At 35.1% G+C, this 22607-nt stretch overlaps 1 protein-coding gene across 3 annotated transcripts in view; it reads right to left on the bottom strand.

Annotated features, from left to right (window-relative positions):
- ATRNL1 (attractin like 1) overlaps window positions 1-22607 on the bottom strand; it is a 744737-nt gene that overhangs the window by 545933 nt on the left and 176197 nt on the right. For all 3 annotated transcript variants that reach the window (XM_043926138.1, XM_043926139.1, XM_043926140.1), the window contains exon 18: window positions 15598-15816. In XM_043926138.1, the coding sequence (XP_043782073.1) occupies window positions 15598-15816 (219 nt within the window). The remainder of the gene's footprint in view (window positions 1-15597; window positions 15817-22607) is intronic.

Raw genomic sequence — 22607 nt, 5'->3', positions numbered from 1 at the left:
ATGTAATCCTTTCCAAGTTTGGAACCAGTTCATTGTTCTATGTCCAGTTCTAACTGTTCCTTCTTGACTGGCATACGTGGTTCTAGGAGGCAGGTAAGGTGGTCTGATATTCCCATCGCTTTAAGAATTTTCCACAGTTTGTTGTGATCCACACAGTCAAAGGCTTTAGTGTAGTCAATGAAGCAGAAGTAGATGTTTCCCTGGAATACTCTTGCTTTTTCTATGATCCAACAGATGTTGGGATGACAACTACATAAATATAACTAGAAAGTGGCAACCTACTATGTTTCTGGGAATCAAAGGAGGACTTCTAGCATAATGCTACTCAACTGTAACCTTCCTAAAAGTGAGAAGTTCTGAAGGCAGCTCTGGGTTATGGTGCAATCAAGAAGCATATCACTGGTATGCCTCCATACTGCTGCTAGAATGTGATATAGGAAAGTCTAAGGTTCCAAGTAATGAATATACCATACAGAAGGCTGATATAATTTAGACCTAACTGCTGGAAAATTTTCCAGAAAAAAAAAATATATGGTCATCCTTGCAGTTTGTAACTAGTATGGCAGCAATGGCAAAGGAGAAGGCGTTATAGACAGCAGGGCCCAGGAGTAATGACTGTATCAAACATACAGGAAAAGGATACACCATGAAGCCTAGGACGATGCTCTATTCTCCACTACCATCAGCTTGTTGGATCAAAAGGTAATGTAAGCTTGTACCTAACAGTTCTTCCAGGATTCACTGTTACTTGAAAGGTTCTAATAACAATTTGGTTCTGTAACATGAGTAAAACTAAAGAAAAGTCATCCATACCATTTTGTTTAAATTTTAAAACTAGTCCAGATGGCTCTTCATTTATATACATACAAACAGAAAAAAACTGAAAACAGAACACAATGAAAAATACAGCATTTGATATGCAAATAAAATACATAGTTTTGAAAAATATGTGTGCTCTAAAACAGATGTAAGACATTAAAAAATATATGCTTGGCATTCTCAATAAAATTCAAAAAAAACCACATAGAAAGTTAAGACTAAAATTTACCCAAAACTTTTTTTTCAAAACATAGCCCTTTAAAAGAAAAGGGAATTATCATTGCTAAAAATAAAACTGGGATTCAAAAGAAGAATGTTAAAGAGAAGCTTGAGCTAGTGACAAAAGTTTACTATACATGGGAATAGACAAGCAAGAGCTAGTGGGTTTGGGTTTCAAAACCCAGAGGACCAGGAGACATAATCTCTGGCATACTTAAGAGATAACTTGAACCATATTTATAATGCTTAAAGCCCTCAAATGTAGCCTCTTTCTGTGTAAAAGGTACTAAAATACATCTAAGCCCAAAGAAGCAGAAAAGAACATTAAGTCCACTGGCATATTGTATGGAAGACAAAAGTCACTTATGAGAGCCTGTGCCAATCAGATGGGTTGGGTTGAAATTCACATTGTCTATATGGTAGAGAAACCCCAATATTAAACAACAGTATTAAAACCTGCTCTGTAAATAAGAAAAGCCTCATGCATCTTGCAAAAGCAGATTTAAATGGCCTCCTGAAATATTTCTTCAACTCAGGTCACACAAGTATGTCAGGTTCTGCAGACCATAGAATCTCTTCACAACTATCATCGCTGCCTTTGTAGTGCAAAAGTAACCATATACAACATACAGACAATTGATAATAGCTATAATCCAGTAAAATTGTATTCATAAAAATAGGCAATCAACAGGTTTGGCCATCAGACCTTGGTTTCCAAACCTTTGATACAGAAAAAAAACCAACACTTACTGAATTAAACCTCAAAATGAAAAATTATAAGCCACATAAAGGAAAGTCAGGAAAAAGAGAGGGAGATAATCAAAATGAGAACTGACACCCTAAGAATTTGAGTAAAAGGACAGCTACAAGACAATAAAAATATTCAAAGCAAAAGCAAAAAAATGGAGAAAACCATGTTTAAGGAAGTAAAGGTAGATATTACTAGATTACAGTCTCATCAAAAAGAAAATATCAAAAAAATATAAAAATTGTAAAAAATAACAAATGGAAATGATAAAAACAGAACAATAGCTGAAATGAAGGACTTCCAGATGGTCCAGTGGTTAAGACCCCATACTTCCACTGCAGGGGGCACAGGTTCAGTCCCTGGTTGGGGAACTAAGATCCTGCATGCCATGCAGTGTGGCTAAAAAAAAAACAAAAAGTAAACAGAATTCTACAAATACTGGGGGCGGGGGGGGGAAAGCACTACAAAAACTGAAATGAAAATATACTACAGAGAGAGATTCAACAGTAAATCTGAACTGTCAGAAGAATTAGAAAATGTGAAGAGAAATCAACAGAAACCATGTCAACTGAAGGACAGAGAAAACAAAATGAAGAAAAATGAACAAAGCCTCAGTTAAATGACAAGCGCCATATCTATATGTAATGGGAATCTATATGTATATGGGAATCTATATGTAATGGGAATGTTGGGGGGATAGGAAAGAGACAAAGAAGGCTAAAATTTACTTGAAGAAATAATTCCTTAAAAGTCCCCAAATTTGATAAAAATATTAATCTACACATCCAAGAAGACTGATTATTCATTGGAAGGACTGATGCTGAAGCTGAAACTCCAATACTTTGTCCACATGATGTGAAGAACTGACTCATTTGAAAAGACCCTGATTCTGAGAAAGACTGAAGGCAGGAGGAGGAGAGGATGATATGGTTGGGTGGTATTACCAACTCAATGGACAAGAGTTTGAGTAAACTCTGGGAGTTGGTGGTGGACAGGGAAGCCTGGTGTGTTGCAGTCTACGGGGTCACAGAGAGTTGTACACAACAAAGCAAAAGAACTGAACCAAGAAGCCTAATGAACTTTAACTACAATACATATGAACAGATTGAAAATACATGATAATAAAAGTGATGAAAGCCAAAGACAAGCAGAAAATCTTGAAAGCAGCAGGAGAAAATATTACTTCTCACTTACAAAAATCCCAATAAGATTAACAACTAACTTTTAATCAAGAAAAATGGAGATCAGTAGGCATTGGAATAATATATCGAAAGTTCTCAAAAAAAAAACATGGTCAATCAAAAATTTTCTATCCAACAAAACCACTTTTCAAAAATTAAAGTGGAACATTCACAGATAAACAAAAATTGAGAGAATTCACTGCCAGGAGATATACCTTACAAGAAATACTAAATCAAGCTCTTTAAGGATAAAGCATGTGACACCAGACAGTAATTTAACTCCACAATATAAAACAAAGAGCACCAATAACATAACTGTCATTCACAAAAGACAGTAAAAGTATCTATTTTGTCTCCTTTCTTCTTTTTCCTGATTTTTACAGGTTGCATTTTAAATGATATAAGGGTATTGTTGGGCCTATAAAACATAAAATGTAAAGTACTTCCCAATAACAGCATAGAGGAAGTGCATGGGAAAAAATCTATATTGATCTAAGGATATAAAGTGGTATTACTAGATGGTAACACAGATTCACAGGAACAAATGAAGAAAACTAGAAATGGTAAATACAAAGATTAATGAAAGCTAAAAGCATATACTCATCCTCCTTTTTTTCCCTCAGATTCTTTAAAAGACATGAAATTATATAAAGTGATAACTGTAAAATGTACTTCTTTGGTTTGTAATATATATCGATGTAATATATATGAAGATACCACAAAAAAAGAAGAAAGAAATTAGACCTATAAAAGTAACATCATTTTATCTCATTGGAATTAAGTTAGCATAAATGAAACATATTTTAATAAGTTAAGACATATGAAGTAAACCCTAGAGTAACCACTAAGAATATACCTCATAAAATGTAATGAAAAAGCTATTAAAAATTAAAATGCTATATTATAAAATATTTACTTACTGCAAAATAAATAAATAAATGAAAAGTGGAAGAACCAAATTCATCATATACAGGGGGAAAATAACATAAATCCAGTTACATCAAAAATAACATTAAATGTGAATAGAGCAAATGATTCAATCAAAAGGCAGAAAAGACAGACTAGATGAAAGACAAAGAGCTAACTATATATCATTTATAGGAGACACATGTAAATATTCACATGCAAACAGCAACCACAAGAAAGATGGGATGGCTTTTAAAATGTTATCAGAGATGAAGAGGGACATTTTAAAATGATAAAGAGGACAATCCATCAATAAGACATGAAAATTGTAAACACACAGGCATCTAATAACAGAGACTTAAACTACACGGAGCAATCATTGACAGAAATTAAAATAGAAATAAAGAATTCAACAAAAATAGTTGGAGACTTCAATACCTCACTTTCAATAGTGAATAAAAGAACTAGACAGATGATCAGTGAGGGATTAGGAGACTTAGAAAACACTATAAACCAACTGGACCAAATAGAAACAAATTAAAAAACCCATTTAACAGCAGCAGAATATGCTTTATTCTCAATTACACATAAAAAACTCCTCAGGTCTTAAACCTCAATAAATTTAAAAGGACTGAAGTTATATAAAGTATGTTCTCTAACCACAACTGAATGAAATTAGAAATCTATGGAAAAACCACAAATTATGGAAATTAAGCTACATATTCCTAAATAACAAATGGATCAAATAACAATCACAGGAAACTTAAAAATTACTTTCAGATAAACTAAACTAAAGCATAACATACCAAAAATCTTACAAGATGCGGCAAAAAGACTGTTCAAAAAGAGATTTATATTGTAAAAGCCTTCATTCAAAACAAAAAAGGTCTCATATCAACCTAACTTTGCACCTTAATAAACTAAAAAATTAATAGAAAACTAAACTCAAAGCAAGCAGAAGAAAGGAAATTAATAAAAATCAGAGTGAAGATACATAAAATGCAGAATAGGAAAAGAATAAAGAAAATCAATAAAGCCAAATACAAATTGTTCTTTGCAATATGCAACAAAATCAACAAAGCTTTATCTAGACTAACAAAGAAATATAAGAAGACACATTATTAAAATCATGAATGAAAGATGAGACATACTACTGATAAAGACAGGGAAAAAAAGACTGTAGGGAAATACTATGAGCCAATAAAGCATATAACCTAGATGAAAGGGGGAGATTCCTAGAAAGATACTACCAAGAAGAAATAGAAAATATAACAGTAAGGAGATTGAGTTAGAAATCAACAAATTGCGAGAAAAGTGTAGCCCAAAAGCAGGAGGCTTAACTCATTAATTCTACCAAACACTTTAAGGAGAATTAAGAACAATTATTCACAAACATTTCCAAAACACAGATGCAAAGTGAACTTAAACTAGGAACAGCAGGCAACTGTCTTAACCTGATAAAGGACATGTATAAAAACTTCATAGCTAACAACATATTTAATGGTGAAAGACTGACAGCTTTCCTTTTAAGGTCCTCACTTGTCACTTCTAACACCAGTGTACTGGAGGTTCTAGACAGGGCAATTAGGCAAGAAAAAGAAATAAAAAGCAACCAGATTTAAAAAGAAGAAAACTAACTTTGATGCACATGACATAATCTTGCACACAGAAAACTAAAAAATCTATAAAAATTATTTAATCTACTAATGTCTTTAGCAATGTTACAGGTCATTTACAGAGAGATCAGTTTTGTTGTATTGATATACATTTACAATGAAAAATTTGAAAATGAAGTTAAGAAAACTACAAAATATCATTGAAAAAATTAATGAAAAGGCATCTGCATTCATGAATTAGAAGACTTCATATTAGGATAGCAATTCATCCTAATTGATCTGCATATTCAATGCAAATTCCAAAAGATTTCTTTTTTATAGGAATAAACAGTAGATCCTAAAATTCATATTGAGAAACAGAAGCCCAGACTAGGCAAAAGTCTTGATAACAAGAGAGTTAACAGTACTGACACTTCCCAATTTTAAAACTTACTTCAAAGTCTTAATAATCAAACCATGTGTCATTGTCATAAGGATAGACATGTAGATCATGAAACAGAATTAGGTACAGAAATAATACCATACATCTATGGCCTATTGATATTCAACAAAGGTGTCAAGAAGTTTAAGTGGGGAAATAAGAGTCTTTTCAACAAATAGTGCTGGGACAGCTTGATATTCACATGCACAAGAATGAATTTGGACCCACACTTCACTAAAAATGATCAAAAACTTAAATTAAGAGCTAAAATTATAAAAATGTTAGAAAATATAGATTTAAATCTTCATGACTTTGGATTAGGTGACAGTTTCTTAGATATGACATCAAAAGCTTAAGTAACTAACAGAAAAAGATATACTAGACACCATCAAAATAAAAAATTTTTTAAAAAACTGTCTCAAATGACATCATCAAGAAAGTGAAGACACAACCCACAGAATAGGGGAAAATATCTGAGAATCATATGTCTTATAAGGATATCATACTCAGAACATATAAATAACTCTTAGAATTCTACAATTTAAAAAACAACTTAATTTTTTAAGCGGGCAAATGATTTAAACAGATAGTTCCCATTGAAAGAACATGAGTAGCCATTAAGCAAATGAAAAGAACATAATAAGTCATAAGGGAAATGTGAAACAAAACCACAATGAGCTACCACTTCACATCAAGTAGGAGGATAATAAAGAAAATGACAAATAACCAGTATAGGTGAAGAGAGTTATTAAATCCAATATACATTGTTAGCAGTAATATAAAATGATGCAGTAGCTCTGGAAAAAGTCTGGCAATTCCTTAAAAGGTTAAACATACATGTACCATTTACCAAAAACATCAACTCGTAGATAAATACCAAAGAGAAAACATGTTCACACAAAAACTTACATACAAACGTTCATAGCAGCAATATTCATAACAGCAGAAGAGTGGAAATAAGCTGAAGATCCATAAACCGATGAGATATAAATATGTGGTATGCAATTTACTATTGAAAGTGAAGTAAAAGTGTCAGACGCTCAGTCATATCCAACTCTTTGAGACCCCATGGACTGTAGCCCACCAGGCTCCTCTGTTCATGTGATTTGCCAGGTAAGACTACTGGAGTGGATTGCCATTTTCTTCTCCAGAATTTAATATTACTCAATCATAAAAAAGATGCGAAGGACTGATAAATGCCACAGTATGCATAAACCTCAAAAATGTATGCTAAGTGACAGAGGTCAGACCCTGAAAGACACATTATATGACTGTGTTTAAATGAAATGTCCAGAATAGACATATACACAGAGAAAAGAAAGTAGATTAGTTGTTTTCAGGTATTAGAGGGAAGAATGAATAGATAGTGACTGGTAAAGGGTATGGAATTTTGTTTGGGGGTAATTGAAGTGCTCTGGAATTATATGATGGTGACAGTTGCACACCCACTAGCCATACTAAAATCCATGGAATTGTACACTTTAAAATGAAAGATTGTATGTATGTGTCAATATACAAAACAGTTAGAACTAATTAGATGAGATGAGAAATAATTCACCCTAATTCTTGCCTTCTCTGTATGTACAACGTCGATAATATTACTTTATCCTTGCTCTCATTGAAAAAGTACAATTTCTTCCCATTTTCTGAACATGGATTGGCATCAAGATTTTTTCAGAACAGTAGAATGTAGAAGTGATGGTATGGAAATTTTGAGCTTAGGCTTCAAGAGGAGAAAATACACTCTGTTCTCTCTCTCTCAGAGTTCTATTTTAAAAATACCATGTAGAGCAGCCCAGTCTACACTTCTGAAGGATAACAGACCAAATACAGCAGAGAACAATCATTTGTAGCTGAGGACCCCGAGATCAACCATTCAGTTCAGACTACCAGACATGTGAGTGAAGAATTCTGAGATCACCCAAAATCAGTCAAGCAGCCAGATAACTTGAACCACAGAGAAAAATCAGGATAGTCTGGCAGAAGAATTGCCTAGCAGAATTCAGGAAAACAGATGATATAGAATCATGAATAAAACTGTATTAATACAGATATCCTGAAGTGTTATGCTAAATAATGATAATTAAAACACAGTTCTAAGAGAAAACTGGAAAAATGTGAAGAATCAGTGAATTGAAACACTGATCAAGGGAGATACAAGGATGTAAAATACAGACAAGACAGTAAGAAAAGACGGGGAGATGGTGAAAAAGCCTAACATAAGTGAAGCCAAGCCTTCAAATAGGATAGATGCAACATCTGAAGAGATAATGGCAGAAAAGTTTACAAACATGATGAGAGACATCTACAGAGCAAATAGTCTATACAATTCAGTCATAATTTAAAAAAGGAAACTAATACTTAGGTACATCATACTAAAATTACTGACATCTAAAAACTAAGGAAAAACAGTATTTTTAAAAGTCAGAGGGAAGAAAAAGACATGCTGCTTTCAAAAGAGAAACAAAAAAACTGACAAAGGATTCTTAAGAAAAAGTAGAAGCCAGAAGAATAAGAAATTAAATCTTCTAATTACTAAAAAAAAAAATCCATCAACATAGAATGCTATTACCAGTAAAAATATCCTTCAAATATGAAGACACACAATAAAAAATTTTTCAGATGTATAAAAGCCAACTTATAGCCACAATTTAGAAACATACCATTTAAAAATGTTACATAAAATTCATCAAGCTAAAGAGATGTTACAGCAAAAAAAAAAAAATTTCAGGTCAATATGAAACAGTGAAGTTCACAGAAAATGGTCAATACATGGGTAAACAAAAAGATTTTTTATTACTATGATTTCCTTATGAGAAAATTATCCTTACAAAGTAAAAAAATAATGTATTATGTGGTTAATAACATATACAGGAGTAAAATATATGGCAATAATTACACAAAGAACAGGAAAAGAGCAAATGGATTACACTTTTGTAATATTCTTACCTTATACATGGAGTAGTATAATATTGATTCAAGGTAGACTGTGATAAGATAAAGATGACTATTACAATCACTACAGCAGTCACTAAAAAAAACACAAAAGAGGTATAGCTAAAAATCCAATAAAAGTGATAAAAGTGGACTTTAAAAACACTCAATTAATCTAAAAAAGGCAAAAGGAAGAACAAACACAGAGAAAAATAAAGGAAATTTTAAAAATCAATACTGTGAGGGTAGAACTAAACTCAATAATACCAATATTATATTAAATCTAAAGACTACACAATTTGATAAAAGAGACTATCAGGATAGATTTTAAAAACAAAAAAGCAAGTAGTATATGCTATTTACAAGAAATTCATTGTAAATAAAAACACTAGAAGATTTCCACTTCTTCCCATGAAGGATTAATCACTGTGAGAATTGACCTCTAGTGTAAATCATAAGGAAACTAAACAAAATATATGAAATGACTACTTTCAAATATAATAGGCAGTTCAGGAATGGCATCCTTGAGGAAAAAGAAAACAAAATATGGCTGCCCTGACTTGCTACCTGGAGGCAGATTTGAGGCTACAGTCCAGGGAAGGAACCCCAAACCCTCACATAGTTGAGGATAAAGATCAAAGTTCAGGGAGGCCACAGTTCCAGACCTCGTGAGGCAAAGACTAGAGAACAGACAGCTGCACTCAGCACTCTGCAAACGGGTGCCCTTGAATCTTTGGTTGAACAATGAACATAATGTGAAATTCTGTGAAGCTGGAGAAAGAACCATCAGAAAACAGTATGTTAAAACAATGCCAAGAACTCACATAGGATTGGAAATAGCTTGTATTCCCACTAGTCAGAGTGAAGAGGCTCTTAATACAAAGGGCATCAGATAGGGACCGCAGAAGGCCCTGTCTTAGCAATGGAAATAAATTATCACTGAACTCAGGGCTGCTAAAAATCACAATGTCCAGAAAACACCATCAAAAATAATCATCCTGGAAATTTTGATCCATGACCAGTAAATACACACACACACACACACACACACACACACACACACACACACACACCCCACCCCAATAGAAACAGAGAAAACGGCATACCAGTTGGGATGAGTAGAAAAGGATTTTTAAAACAGCTATTTAAAGTATGCTTCATATACTCAAGAAAATAAAGTAAAATATGAAAATAAGGAGGAGAGAAATGGAAAATATAAAAATGACTAAAATTCAATTTATAAAGATTAAAAATATATACCAAATCAAAAATAAAGGGAGTAAGACAAGAATAGTCTTTCCAACAAATGGTGCTGGGACACCCAGATAGTCATGTACAAAAGAATTGAATTGGGTCCCTATCTTATCCCACAGTTAACTCAAAACAGATCAAAAACCTAAATGTAAGAGATAAACCTACATGTCTAAAAAGAAAATATAGATGAAAATCTTTGGGATCTTTTATTACACATGATTTCACAGGCATGAAAGCAACAGCACAAGAAAGAAAAGAAAAAAACAGAAAACACATCATTAAAATTTAAAACTTGTGCTTCAAGGATACTATCAAGAAAGTGAAAGACAACCCACAGAATGGGAGAAGATACTTGCAAATCAATCTTTGGTGAGGGACTTATTGTATTCAGAATATATAAAGAAGCTTTACAGTCCAATAATAAAAAGACAAATACCCCAATTAGACAATGGGCAAAGAATCTGACAGACATGTCTCAAAAGAAGAAATATCGGTAGCTAATAAACACATGAAAAGATGTTCAACATCACTAGTCACCAAATAACTGCAAATCAAAACCACAGTGAGATACCACTTCACACCCACAACAATGACTATAATCGAAACAGTATGAAATAAGCAGTGTGTGCAAGGATGTAGAATAATTGCAACCCTCATGCCCTGCTGGTGGAAATGTAAAATAATATAGCAGCTTTCAGTCAAGGTGGTTCCTCCAAAGGTTAAACACAGTTACCATTTGACCCAGATATCCCATTCCCAGTGTGATGAAAATATGTCCACACATAAACTTGTATATAGTATTCAAGAAGTGCATTTTAAAAACCAAAAATCAGAAACACTCAAATATCCACCAAATAATGAATGAATAAATAAAACATGGCATATTCACATGATGGAATATTATTTGGTAATAAAGAGAAGTGAAGTACTGCTATAGGCCAGAACACAGACAAACCTTGAAAACATCATGCCAGTGTGAAAGAAGCCAGTCAAAAAAACTACAACTGTAGGACTCAATTTACTAAGATGATCAGAATAGGCAATCCATAGCTGACAAGGGCAGGCAGGGTGAACAGGAAGTGACTGCTAGGAAGTACAAGATTTCTCTGGGAGATGATAAAATGTTTTTAAACTGAGTGTAGTGATGGTTGCAAAAGTCTGTGAATATGCTAAAATCCATCGAGTTCTACACTATAAATGGGTCAACTGTAGTATGGTATGCTGGTTAGTCTTACGCATCAATGGACGTAGCGGGTAATACCTCAGTTATTTAGTCAAATTGTAATGGCCTCACCCTGAGTGTGGTAGCACATGCTCAGTCACCGTCTGACTCTCTGAGACCCCATGGACTGTAGCCTGCCAGGCTTCTCTGTCCATGGAGTTTTTCAGGCAAGAATACTAGAGTGGGTTGCCATTTCCTACTCCAGGGGATCTTTCCAACCCAGGGATCGAACTTGCATCTCCTGCTCTGGCAGGTGGATTCTGTACCACCGTGCCACCTGGGAAGTCCTGAGTGTGGCAGGGACCTGCTCATATGATGGGGACAGTCACTGACTGATGACTAATTATGGCACTGGGCACAGCTGGCTTTGAGAAAGGGAGATCATCCTGAATGGACTCGGTCAGATAATCCCTCAAAAGGCACTGGTCTTGAAAAAGGAGATATAAGATGTGGGTATTTGCATTTTAATTGTGGAGACTCTACACTGCTAGTTCTGAAGATGGAAGGGGGATGGGGAAGAGAACATGATCACTCTCTAAGAGCCCAAGTGGTCTCTGGGGCTCTTAGAAACAGTCACCTCAGTCCTAGAACCACAAGGCACTGAATTGTACAAACATATGAATGAGCCTGGAAGCAGATTCTTTCCTAGACTGCTGGTCAAGTATGCTGAAAAATGTCCTTCAATCTGGGTTAGTCTGATGTTTGCTCATGACTAAACTGGGTTACAGATTTGGGGCAAGAATATTACAAAGTGAAGTGTCCTTCTTACCACACAACATCAGGGGTACATGATATTAACATGACTTATCACTGGTGGTGTTAACCTTGATCACTTGTTCAAGGTGATGTCCCCTTATGTTCTCTACTGTAAAGTTACAATATTTCCCCTTCCACACACTCTTCATTAAAAGTGAGTCATCATGTCCAATTCACACATGGGGGTAAAGAAATTAAGCTCCACTTCCTAGAGGAAGAAGAAGAAAATGGCAACCACTACAGTACTCTTGCCTGGAAAATTCTATGGACTGAGGAGCCTGGTAGTCTACAGTCCATGGGGTCGCAAAGAGTCGGATATGACTGAGCAAGTTCAGTTCAGTTCCTAGAGGAACAAGTGTCAAGGATTTGTGGACATACGTTCGAACTATCAGAGCAGTTAATAAATACTTTTGAAGAAGATACTTGGAAGCTACACAAATATCTTGTTTTTCCTCAAAGTTTCACTCACTAATTTGAACATTCTTAAGCAGATTCTTCTTACAGCACTTAACTACTATGGGATTCTAACAGAAATTTTTTATTTCCTTCAGTCATTCTTCATTTATTTATTTGCCCACATCATGCAACCTGCAGGATCTTAATTCCCCAACCAGGGATCAAACCCGGGTTCCCACATTGGGACCGCAGAGCTGTAACCACTGGACCACCAGGGAAGTCCTTCATTCTACATTTATTATTCAGAATTTTCTGTAAGAAAGATTTATCCATTCTCACTTGTGTATGATTTATTCCATCATTAAATCAGTAAAGAATCATGGATATGTATTCTGTTCTTTGGGTTACAATCCAATATAGTCGTTATTTTTTTGCCCAGATTTGACCCACTGAGAACTCTTTCAGGTTGACTACGCCCGTTTGACATGCTCCCACTCTCCTTTGTTTTGTTTTGAGCACTCTCTTACTTTCTGGCCTAGACAATACTTCAGGCTAATCTTGTATTCTCCCTGCCTCAGTTGTAGAATCAGTCATTTCTCCAAACAGTCCTGGTTCGTTTCATTGGAAACAGTATTTTGAAAACAGGATGTGGGCACAGAAGATGCTCATTGCTACTGGGGCACTGTGGCTTCTTGGCCTTATTGAAGAACTAAATTAGAAAATATATGTATATATACATCACACACCTACATATATATAAATATTAAAATAAACTTGAATTTATGCTTATATGTGAAACCAATACCACAAGGTTCTGTTCTGTTTTGCTTTTTTTTTTCAGCTGTGCCACAGGGCATGAGGGAATCTTAGTTTCCTGACCAGGGATCAATCCTGTGCCTCCTGCAGTGGAACCATAGAGTCCTAACCACTGGAGGGCCAGGGAATTCCCCACAGGGTTCTTTATAGTCTTCACTCTTTGCATATTTTTAACTTTTTTCTCTGAAAGAAACCTGGCTCACATGAAACACAATTAATTTATATATTTGTCCAAACCTAGTAAACATATAAAGTATTGCTAGAATTGTTAGTCTTTACTATGTGAGAAACAAATTTACCAATCAGAATATAATGTTTATATAATTTTTTGCTTTAGTTTCACAGTATCCAAACAAAACACTATTTTCCAAGGTTACTTAGATCAGCTCATTTTTTTATGAAGTTATACATTTGCAATACAGTTACATTTACTTGTCACAGTTTGCATCCTCTGACATCCTGGCTGATTGACTTTTTTTTTTTTTTAATTTGCAGTCAGGAAAGTTTATTTTCTGTCATATTCAGTATGGCTTGACAAATGTAATCATTATCAACCACCACAGTATTAAGAAGAACATTTTCATAACCCCAAAAGTTTCACTGTGAAGCCCTCTTGAAGGCAATCTCTGCCTTTACTACTTCTGGCAAATAACTCATCTCTTTTCCATCCCCACAGTACAACACGTGGCCTTTTGGTCTGGCTTCTTTCACTAGGCAAAATGTATTTAAGATTCAGCCATGCTGTTGTATGAATCAGCAGTTAGTCCCTCGTCTCAGTTTTCACACCTTCCGAAGTCTATGAAGAAGTGTCACATTTCCTCACCCTAACTGGTTTCAGTGCAGCATGCTGTCAACACCTCACCTAACGCAAGTCCACAGTATCTTCTGCCTGTTTGCCTCAGGATGTTTACTGGTATCAGGACAAGCTATTAATCAGATGTGCTGGCACAGTGCAGAAGTTCAACACCCTCAAAGGCATCGCTCAACTCTCAGTGGAGGAGAGATAAGGATCAATACCCCACTCTCCTAGTCCTTCAGTGGTTTAACCCTGAGGAGCATTCTACATATTTCTTCAAAGGTCCCAGGGGGTCTGAGTTCATATTTCCCAGTATAGTATCCAGCTTCATAATGCACATATTATTGGTTTTCCTCTCTTCTCTGAAACTCTCTATTGCTTCAATTATGCTTCCCAGGTTCATCTCGTAAATAAACTATCTCACCCAGTCCTTGTGTCTTCTGGAACATTCTTTCCCCAGACAGCCCCATGGTTCACTCCCTCAACTACTTGAGATGTTTAATAATCATTACTCCTGAGAGAGATCTTCTCTTACCACTCTTATTTTAAATTGCAAGCCTTATCTCCCTTCCCTGATTTATTTAATAGGACTTAGGACCATCTAACTTATAACCACACACACACTGTGTGTGTGTGATTAATTTCAATTAGAATACAATTAGGCTCAACTAAGTGTTTACCTGGTGGCTCAGCTGGTAATCTGCCTGCAATGCAGGAGACCTGGGTTCGATCCCTGGGTTGGGAAGATCTCCTGGAGAAGGGAAAGGCTACCCACTCCAGTATTCTGGTCTGGAGAATTCCATGGACTGTATAGTCCATGGCATAGCAAAGAGCTGGACAGGACTGAGCGACTTTCACTTTCACTTTAGGCTCAATTAATGCAGTGGTTTTAGTCAACTTTTTAAATTGTTATGTCCCTAGAATGTAAAACACTCTTTGCACATAGTAGGCACTCAATAGAAATACACTGAATAAATTAATTTTTCAAGAGGTTGATTTTTTTTTTCAAGAGGTTGATTTTATTCCATATAAGAACCAACTTCCTATTTTGAAAACTCCAAAAACTTTACTGACCTTCAAAATTGAATGACACCAAACACCAAAGGTCAAATGACTCTATCAAGCATATTACACAAAATATTTCCATACTTAGCATGAAGCTTGACTGAATCCTCTGAGTTGCCTTTGAAGTCTAAGATATTATATTACAAACAATAAAAGACTATACTATAGTATAGAAATTTGGTATGGAACCAATGTTATTTTTCCTTGTAATAGTTCACATGAAACCAAATCTGATAATTATATATCGTGCATCTGGTTAGCCTATTTAATGATTCCAAGCATAGTATCACCTATACAACAAACATGGATATAGGAAAGAATTTTTTTAATCCTTTTTTCAGTCTCATTTCCATTATTATTTTTTTCCTAAATCTTTTTATAAGAAAAGAAAGTAATTCTTGGTGTCCTTGAGCAGAAATTAAAATTTCTTTCAGAATATTTTTATTACCTGGACACTGGATAAAGGACCACTCATAGTTCTTCTCTTTAGGGCAAAGACTGGTATCAAGAAGCATCTCATTATTAAGCATTCCAACAAGCTTCATTGGTCCCCGGGAAGACCCTTCAATGCAGTGTCCTCTTCCAGTATTACTAGGATCATTGCACCAGCCACACCCAGGTTGTTCCAAACATTGTCCACAGGTCCTCAATCCAGAACAATTTTGGGCTGCATGGCAGAAACATTATTAATAGATATGTTACACAACTTTATATTCAAATGGAATTGCAAGCTAATGGAAAAATAAATACGATCTGGAAAAAAGACAGTAAAGGGTCATCTATGGTTAATGTAAACATTTTCTGTAATAATAAGAAACAGCAATTACTTCAAGAGCAAATAAAGCATACGTTATGAATAAAGAAGAGATGAATGGACTGGCATGGAGAAAAATGAAGTCAGCATTCACACACTTCTGAGAACTGTGCCAGTACTAGGACCTTTTGAGAACTGATGCAGGCGCCCATAGACCATACCTACCATCGTCTGTGATATAGAGCAATGTTAGCTCTTCTTGTGCCCAGGAAGTGCCTCGAAGGAAAAACTCTGCATCTGCCTGTGAATGTCCACTCTAGGTCATGCTTACCCACTCCCTGAGATAGCTGACCCCAGCATGGACAATGCTCTCCTCAAGGGTCCAAGATACTAGCATTTGCCTGATATGCGATGTTTAAAAGTAATCTCACTCAAAGAGCCAAACTGAACAGGAATATGGAAACTGGATACTCTACCTCAACAGGCAACCAGCAGGACAGGTTCTCTCTGACTTCCAGAGCTGCAGAATATCATCTCACTGAAGCTCAACCTTTTTCTGTTTAACTGATATATAGACTATGAGCCTCAACAAAGCCCATGAACACCATAATGCCTTTCCCAAGGATGAACTTGCCATCATATTCATAATAGTTGCTATGTGATGTTTTGAATTTTTACTTCAAAGTCATAATACCCTGTATCAGGCTGAGGTTTTCTGAAACTAGTCTGATTTTTTTTGTGTGCTAGAAAAGGCACATATTGTCTTGGGAATTGTTGATCCATAGAAGATAGTACATAAGCACAAAGTATCATGTATGGTTTTCTAGTCACATGCTAGAAGAACCTCAGAGAGAAGGAAGAAACAAGTCAGACTTTTGGCCATCTCAATTTCATTTTTGTTGTGGTAATAACTTAATTGTTACTCAGTTGTTTAATATTACTGGAAAGAAGAATGCTCCTCAGAAAGCTGCAAATAACAGCATAAGCTTCTCAGCAAACAAAACAGGAACTCAATACTGTAGACCATGCAGGGATAATAGAATATTGGATTAAAGAATTCATCAATTACAGTGTGATTTGTTGTTGTGAATTTTCTCAGTGCTGAGCATTTCAGGGACTAGATGTAAGAAAGTGAAGAATGACTACCATCTCCCATATTTCCTTAATAATAAATTTAAAAGGAAGAGTATTCTTTGAGTCATTGAACACAAGTGATTAATGTTAACCCTGTAGATAAATAATTCAATGACATGAACATACTTCTGAAAATTTTTTTCAGCAGTACACAGCGTTAAACGGCACTTCATTTAAAATGTCCTTAGATAACTGAACCTTTTATATATTACCATACTCCTCCTTAGACTTTTTACTGTGAAATATTTCTCTTTTATCTGTGATTGTAGCTAGCCCATGGTACCATTGACTAGATTATTCTAATTGTCTTCAAACCTATATTGGGTTGGTATGAAACCAATGGGAAATAATGTTAAACATCAAATTAGCTATGCTAGCTTAACATTCTAATTATTTACTGTCACATGATAAACTGAAGTAAATCTTTACTAGGTCTCATCCAGAATAAATCTAGACTTTATATTTATAGTCTATAGATATCTCTGAGGAAAATAAAATTTATTTTAGGATTATCTTTTTAAGTAAAAAAACCAATCAAATTTCTTAAAGAAGCGTAATGTACAATATCCGCCTGCAACTGGGGAGACCTGGGTTCGATCCCTGGGTTGGGAAGATCACCTGGAGAAGGGCATGGCAACCCTCTCCAGTATTCTTGCCTGGGGAATCCCCATGAACAGAGGAGCCTGGTGGGTCCAGTCCATGGGGTCGCAGAGTCGGACACGACTAAGAGACTAAGCATCTCAAGTGCATTCTCAAACACAGCAAACCCACTCTGCTGCTTTTCTTTTTTTTTGAGTATTTTATTTTTTTCCATTTATTTTGATTTGTTGGAGGCTAATTACTTTACAATATTTTAGTGGTTTTTGTCATACATTGACATGAATCAGCCATGGGAAATCCTAGACTGAAGAATCCTGCCTTTCTCTCATCGACTGAATGACAAGCTAATAATGGTCTGTTTATTAGGATTTATGCTTTAAAAATGAGCTACAAAATGTCATATTTAGAGCAACATTCTACTTTCCTATTTTTTTTTAGATGTGATATTTTTACAAAGGTTAATATTGGTTTAGTTCTTGCTCAAGAGTGGAGAGCAATGTGCACGCTAAAAAATTAGCAGAATATTCATTCCTTGTAGTGGTAACTAAAAAACTGAAAGACTCTAATGATTTTTATTTTCTTACAGGAAACAATAATATAGGAAAGTTTTTGTAGGCTGTGCTATTTTCACTAAATTATGGCTAGAATGGAGCTATATGTATGAGCTATAAGAATGTATGAGCTATAAGTAATCAAAGAAATCATTTTTTACTTTATTTATTTTTGGCTTTTTGAAAAAATAACTTTTATAATATTCAATATGGTTTATGAGATGTGTAAGAATTTGAAAAATCAATCTGTAACAAATTATATCACCAAATGATGACTGCAGACTTCTGGGTTCCAGTCCAGCATGGAAGGAGTTTAGAAGTCACCACTCCATCTTAACAAAAAGAAAAATCAGCCACAAATTGAAAAATCAACAACTCTTCTTAGATCCATCAGACAAGTAAGGTCACAGGGCAAACAATAGCATCCATAATTGGAGAGACAGCAGGATACAGAAACTCATGACTTAGTGGCATGGAAACCTCTTCAGGACCCAGCGCCGGGGTAAGATCACCTGAACTGTTAACTACTGAATTGCCGGAATCTCAGTGTGGACAACTCTAAGGGTTCATATCTCCAGGGGGGACCCAGTTACAGGAGGAGCCCCAACATTTTTGTAAGTGTGACCTTCAGGAGCCCTAACAGGTCCTCACAGTTAATATTGAAGAAAAACCCCTTGGTGCTTCTGGCAATGGGAGGGGAAAAGGAACTTTTCTGAAATATGCCAGAGCACTGTTCTTAATAAGTCTGGAGAAACTGTTTAACAGAGACTAAACTGTTGGGGTTTTATCAGAGCATAACTGAACCAGATAAAGGGAAATAACCAACTCTAGCTTGTTCTAGTCTTTCACGTGGGGAAAGAGAAATATACAACTCCAGCTCCCTCCAGCTATCCTATAACACCTGAGAGAGGGAAAAAAGAAAAAAAAAAAAAAACTGGGAACTACTAGTGAAGTGAAGTTCACAGAACAGTACAGAGCACAGACTCACCAAAAGACTGGGACCTAATCACACTGCAGAATACTTCCCCTCCCCCAAATCCTACTACTGCATTACTAAAAGCCTACTTACAACAGTTTCTGTTGCCCATATTTTGTATCTGACTATCAAGAAAAAAACTGCAAGGAATACCAAAAGGCAGAAAACACAGAAGAGAAAGAGTAATAAGCATCAGACCAGACATGGAAGGGATGTTGGAATTATCAGATCAGGAATTTAGAACAATTATGATTAATATGCTGAAGGTTCAAAAAATATGCTAAAGGCTCTAACAGAAAAAAGTAGACAGCATGCAAGAAGAGATGGGTGATATAAGCACAACTATATAACTCTTAGAATACAACAGATAAGAAAATCTAAATGACCTTGGGTCTGGTGATGATGTTTCAGTCTAACACCAAACGCACAATTGAAAGAAAAAATTGATGAACTTGACTTCACCAAATTTTAAATCTCTGCACTGCAAAAAATACTGTCAAAAGAATGTAAAGACAAGCCATACAGTGGAAGAAAATATTTGCAAAAAACACATCTGATAAAGGATTGGATTTCAAAATATATAAAGAACATTCAAAATGATAATAAGAAAACAACTCAATTTTTTAAAATAGACAAGGAAGTAGGGAAGGACAAGATGGATACATGAGATTAAGGGATACAAACTACACTGAAAAAATAGATAAGAAATAAGAACATACTTAATCTTGTATAAGTATATACAAGAAATATAGTCAGCACAGGGAAATACAGTCATTATTTCATAATAACTTTAAATGGAGTATAAACAATAAAAACACTGAATCACTATGCTGTCCACCTGAAATGAACATAAAACAGTAATCAACTATACTTCAATAAAAAAAAATTTTCATAGTCAGAAGACCTGAACAGACACCTCACCAACCAAGATATATACAGATGGCAAGTACGAAAAGATGGTCCACATCATTTATGATTAGAGAACTAAATACTAAAACAATGAGATATCATTATAAACCTAAAGCTGTTTTTGTTGTTTAGTCGCTAAGTCATGACCGACTCTTTATGACCTCCTCTGTATTCCACTCCCCTTATTACTTTAGGTCTTCATAATTCCTCTTTTCTTCTACTGCTGATGGATGTTACAGATTACCTAAAATGGAATGTGTTGTTGTTTGTTGTTTAGCCACTAAGTCGTGTCTGACTCTTTTGCAATCTCATAGACTGTAGCCTGCCAGACTCCTCTGTCCATGGGATTTCCCAGGCAAGAAAACTGGAGGGATTTCCTTCTCCAGGGGATCTTCCCAATCTAGTGATGAAACCTGCATCTCCTGCATTGGCAGATGGATTCTTTACCATGGATCCATCAGGGAAGCCCCTATAAACCTACTGGAATGGCCAAAATCCAAAACACTGGCACCTCCAAATGCTCACAAGTATGCAAAATGTGAAGAAAGGAACTCTTGTTCATTACTGGTGGGATTACAAAACACAGCTACTTTGAAAGACAGTTTGGTGGTTTGTTTCTCATTTACAAAGAAAAATTTCCTTCAAGTTTCATTTACTAAGAAAAAAACTTCAAATGATCACTGAAGACAACTTTCTAAAAGCAATATAAAGCTTAGACCATTTCTAATACTGTTCTATTTATAACTGTAAAAATGGTTTTAAAGACTTACTACTGTCAAAGGTTTGGTGAATAACTAGAAACATACAGCACAAAAAGATAATATAAATCCATTACATATAATTCATAATAACAAAATATAATATTAAAGGCAAAGCATGACAAAACCATTGCTCAGCAGATGATATTTTGAAATCGTAACACTACTGCTAAAAGCACTTGAATTTTGAGCAAGGATGTCATCTTCATTCCTAGTCTCTGTTTTATTTTCTGGCATTTCCTCACTGCTCAGTAAACGTCTGTTAGTTAAAAACACGGGAAAGAATTAAATGTAACACAGAAGGAGTTTGTGTTTCATAGGGAGTGGGTCACTGCCAGGTAAATGCTACTTCCAAGGAACACAAGTGCTCCTGGAGGCAAGGAAAATGCCCCTCTTTCCCATAAGGATACAGAGGATGTACAATTTTACAATTTATGGAACAAAAACAACTGTGATTAGACATCATCAGCTCAAATGAGCTATACACAGCCACAGGGAAGGCAAATGTGACAACAGACAGAACGGTGAAAGAAAAGACCTGTAGAAACAGAAATTCCAGCAGACTAGACTAACTGTTCAAGGAACAAATGGCAGAAGTAGAAAATAAGCCTCTGCAACAATCGACAAAACAAAAGAAGCAAAACATCAAAAATCAAGAGTGCCAAAGCAGGACTAAAGAATTGATCCATGCATGCCTAGCTGACAATCTCACCAACAGTAGTTATCATCATGTGGTTCATCTGTGGTCAAACTGAAGTTCTTATCTGTGTTAAAATGGTTAATCATTTCTAATTTACCTTTCAAAAAATGTAGTTTCAATCTTTACAGTGGGATTACAAGGTTCTCAAAAATTCACTTTAAATAGATAAAAAGCTCAAGATTTTAAAAAACATAAGGAAAAATATCTGAACCTCACTTAACAAACAAAAACATGCAAAGTACAAATGAATTTAACACATACTAAACATTTTAAGGATCAACATGGTAGAATGGAGCATACCTCTGCCCAAAAACAAAACAGAAATACACCTACGAGTGGAACAATTTTCACAGAAAACCAACTGGAAGCTGGCAAGAGGTCTCTTATTCAACCAAAGCTGTAAGAAAAGATAAAAACACTAATTTGAAAAGATAAATGCACCCCAATGTTTACAGCAGCACTATTTACAATAGCCAATAAATGAAAACAATCAATTCAAGTGCCCATCAACAGATGACTGGCTTAAAAAGATGTTGTGGGCAAAAATAAACTCAGAATGGATTACAGACTTAAATGTAAGGCCAGAAACTATAAATCCCTTAGAGGAAAACATAAGCACTACACTCTGTGACATAAATCACAGCAAGATCCTCTTTGACCCACCTTCTAGTGTAGTGAAAATAAAATCAAAAATAAACAAATGAGACCTAATTAAACATAAAAGCTTTTGCACAGCAAAGGAAACAATAAACAAGATTAAAAGACAACCCTTAGAATGGGAGAAAACAATTGCAACCGACAAAGAATTAATCTCCAAAATATATAAGCAACTCATATAGATCAATATCAGAAAAACTAACTGCCCAGTCAAAAAATGGGTAGAAGACCTGAAATTTCTCCAAAGAAGACATACAGATGACCAATAAACATATGAAAAGATGCTCAACATCACTAATTATTAGAGAAATGCAAATCAAAACTACAGTGAGGTATCACCTCATATCAGTCAGAATAGTCATCATTAAAAAAAATCTACAAACAACAAGTAATGGAGTGGATACGGAGAAAAGGGAATC

The sequence above is a fragment of the Cervus elaphus genome, chromosome 15, assembly GCF_910594005.1.
Source record: "Cervus elaphus chromosome 15, mCerEla1.1, whole genome shotgun sequence".
Classification (NCBI taxonomy): domain Eukaryota; kingdom Metazoa; phylum Chordata; class Mammalia; order Artiodactyla; family Cervidae; genus Cervus; species Cervus elaphus.
Note: the sequence above shows the minus strand (reverse complement) of the source record. Positions and strands in the feature narration are given on the sequence as shown.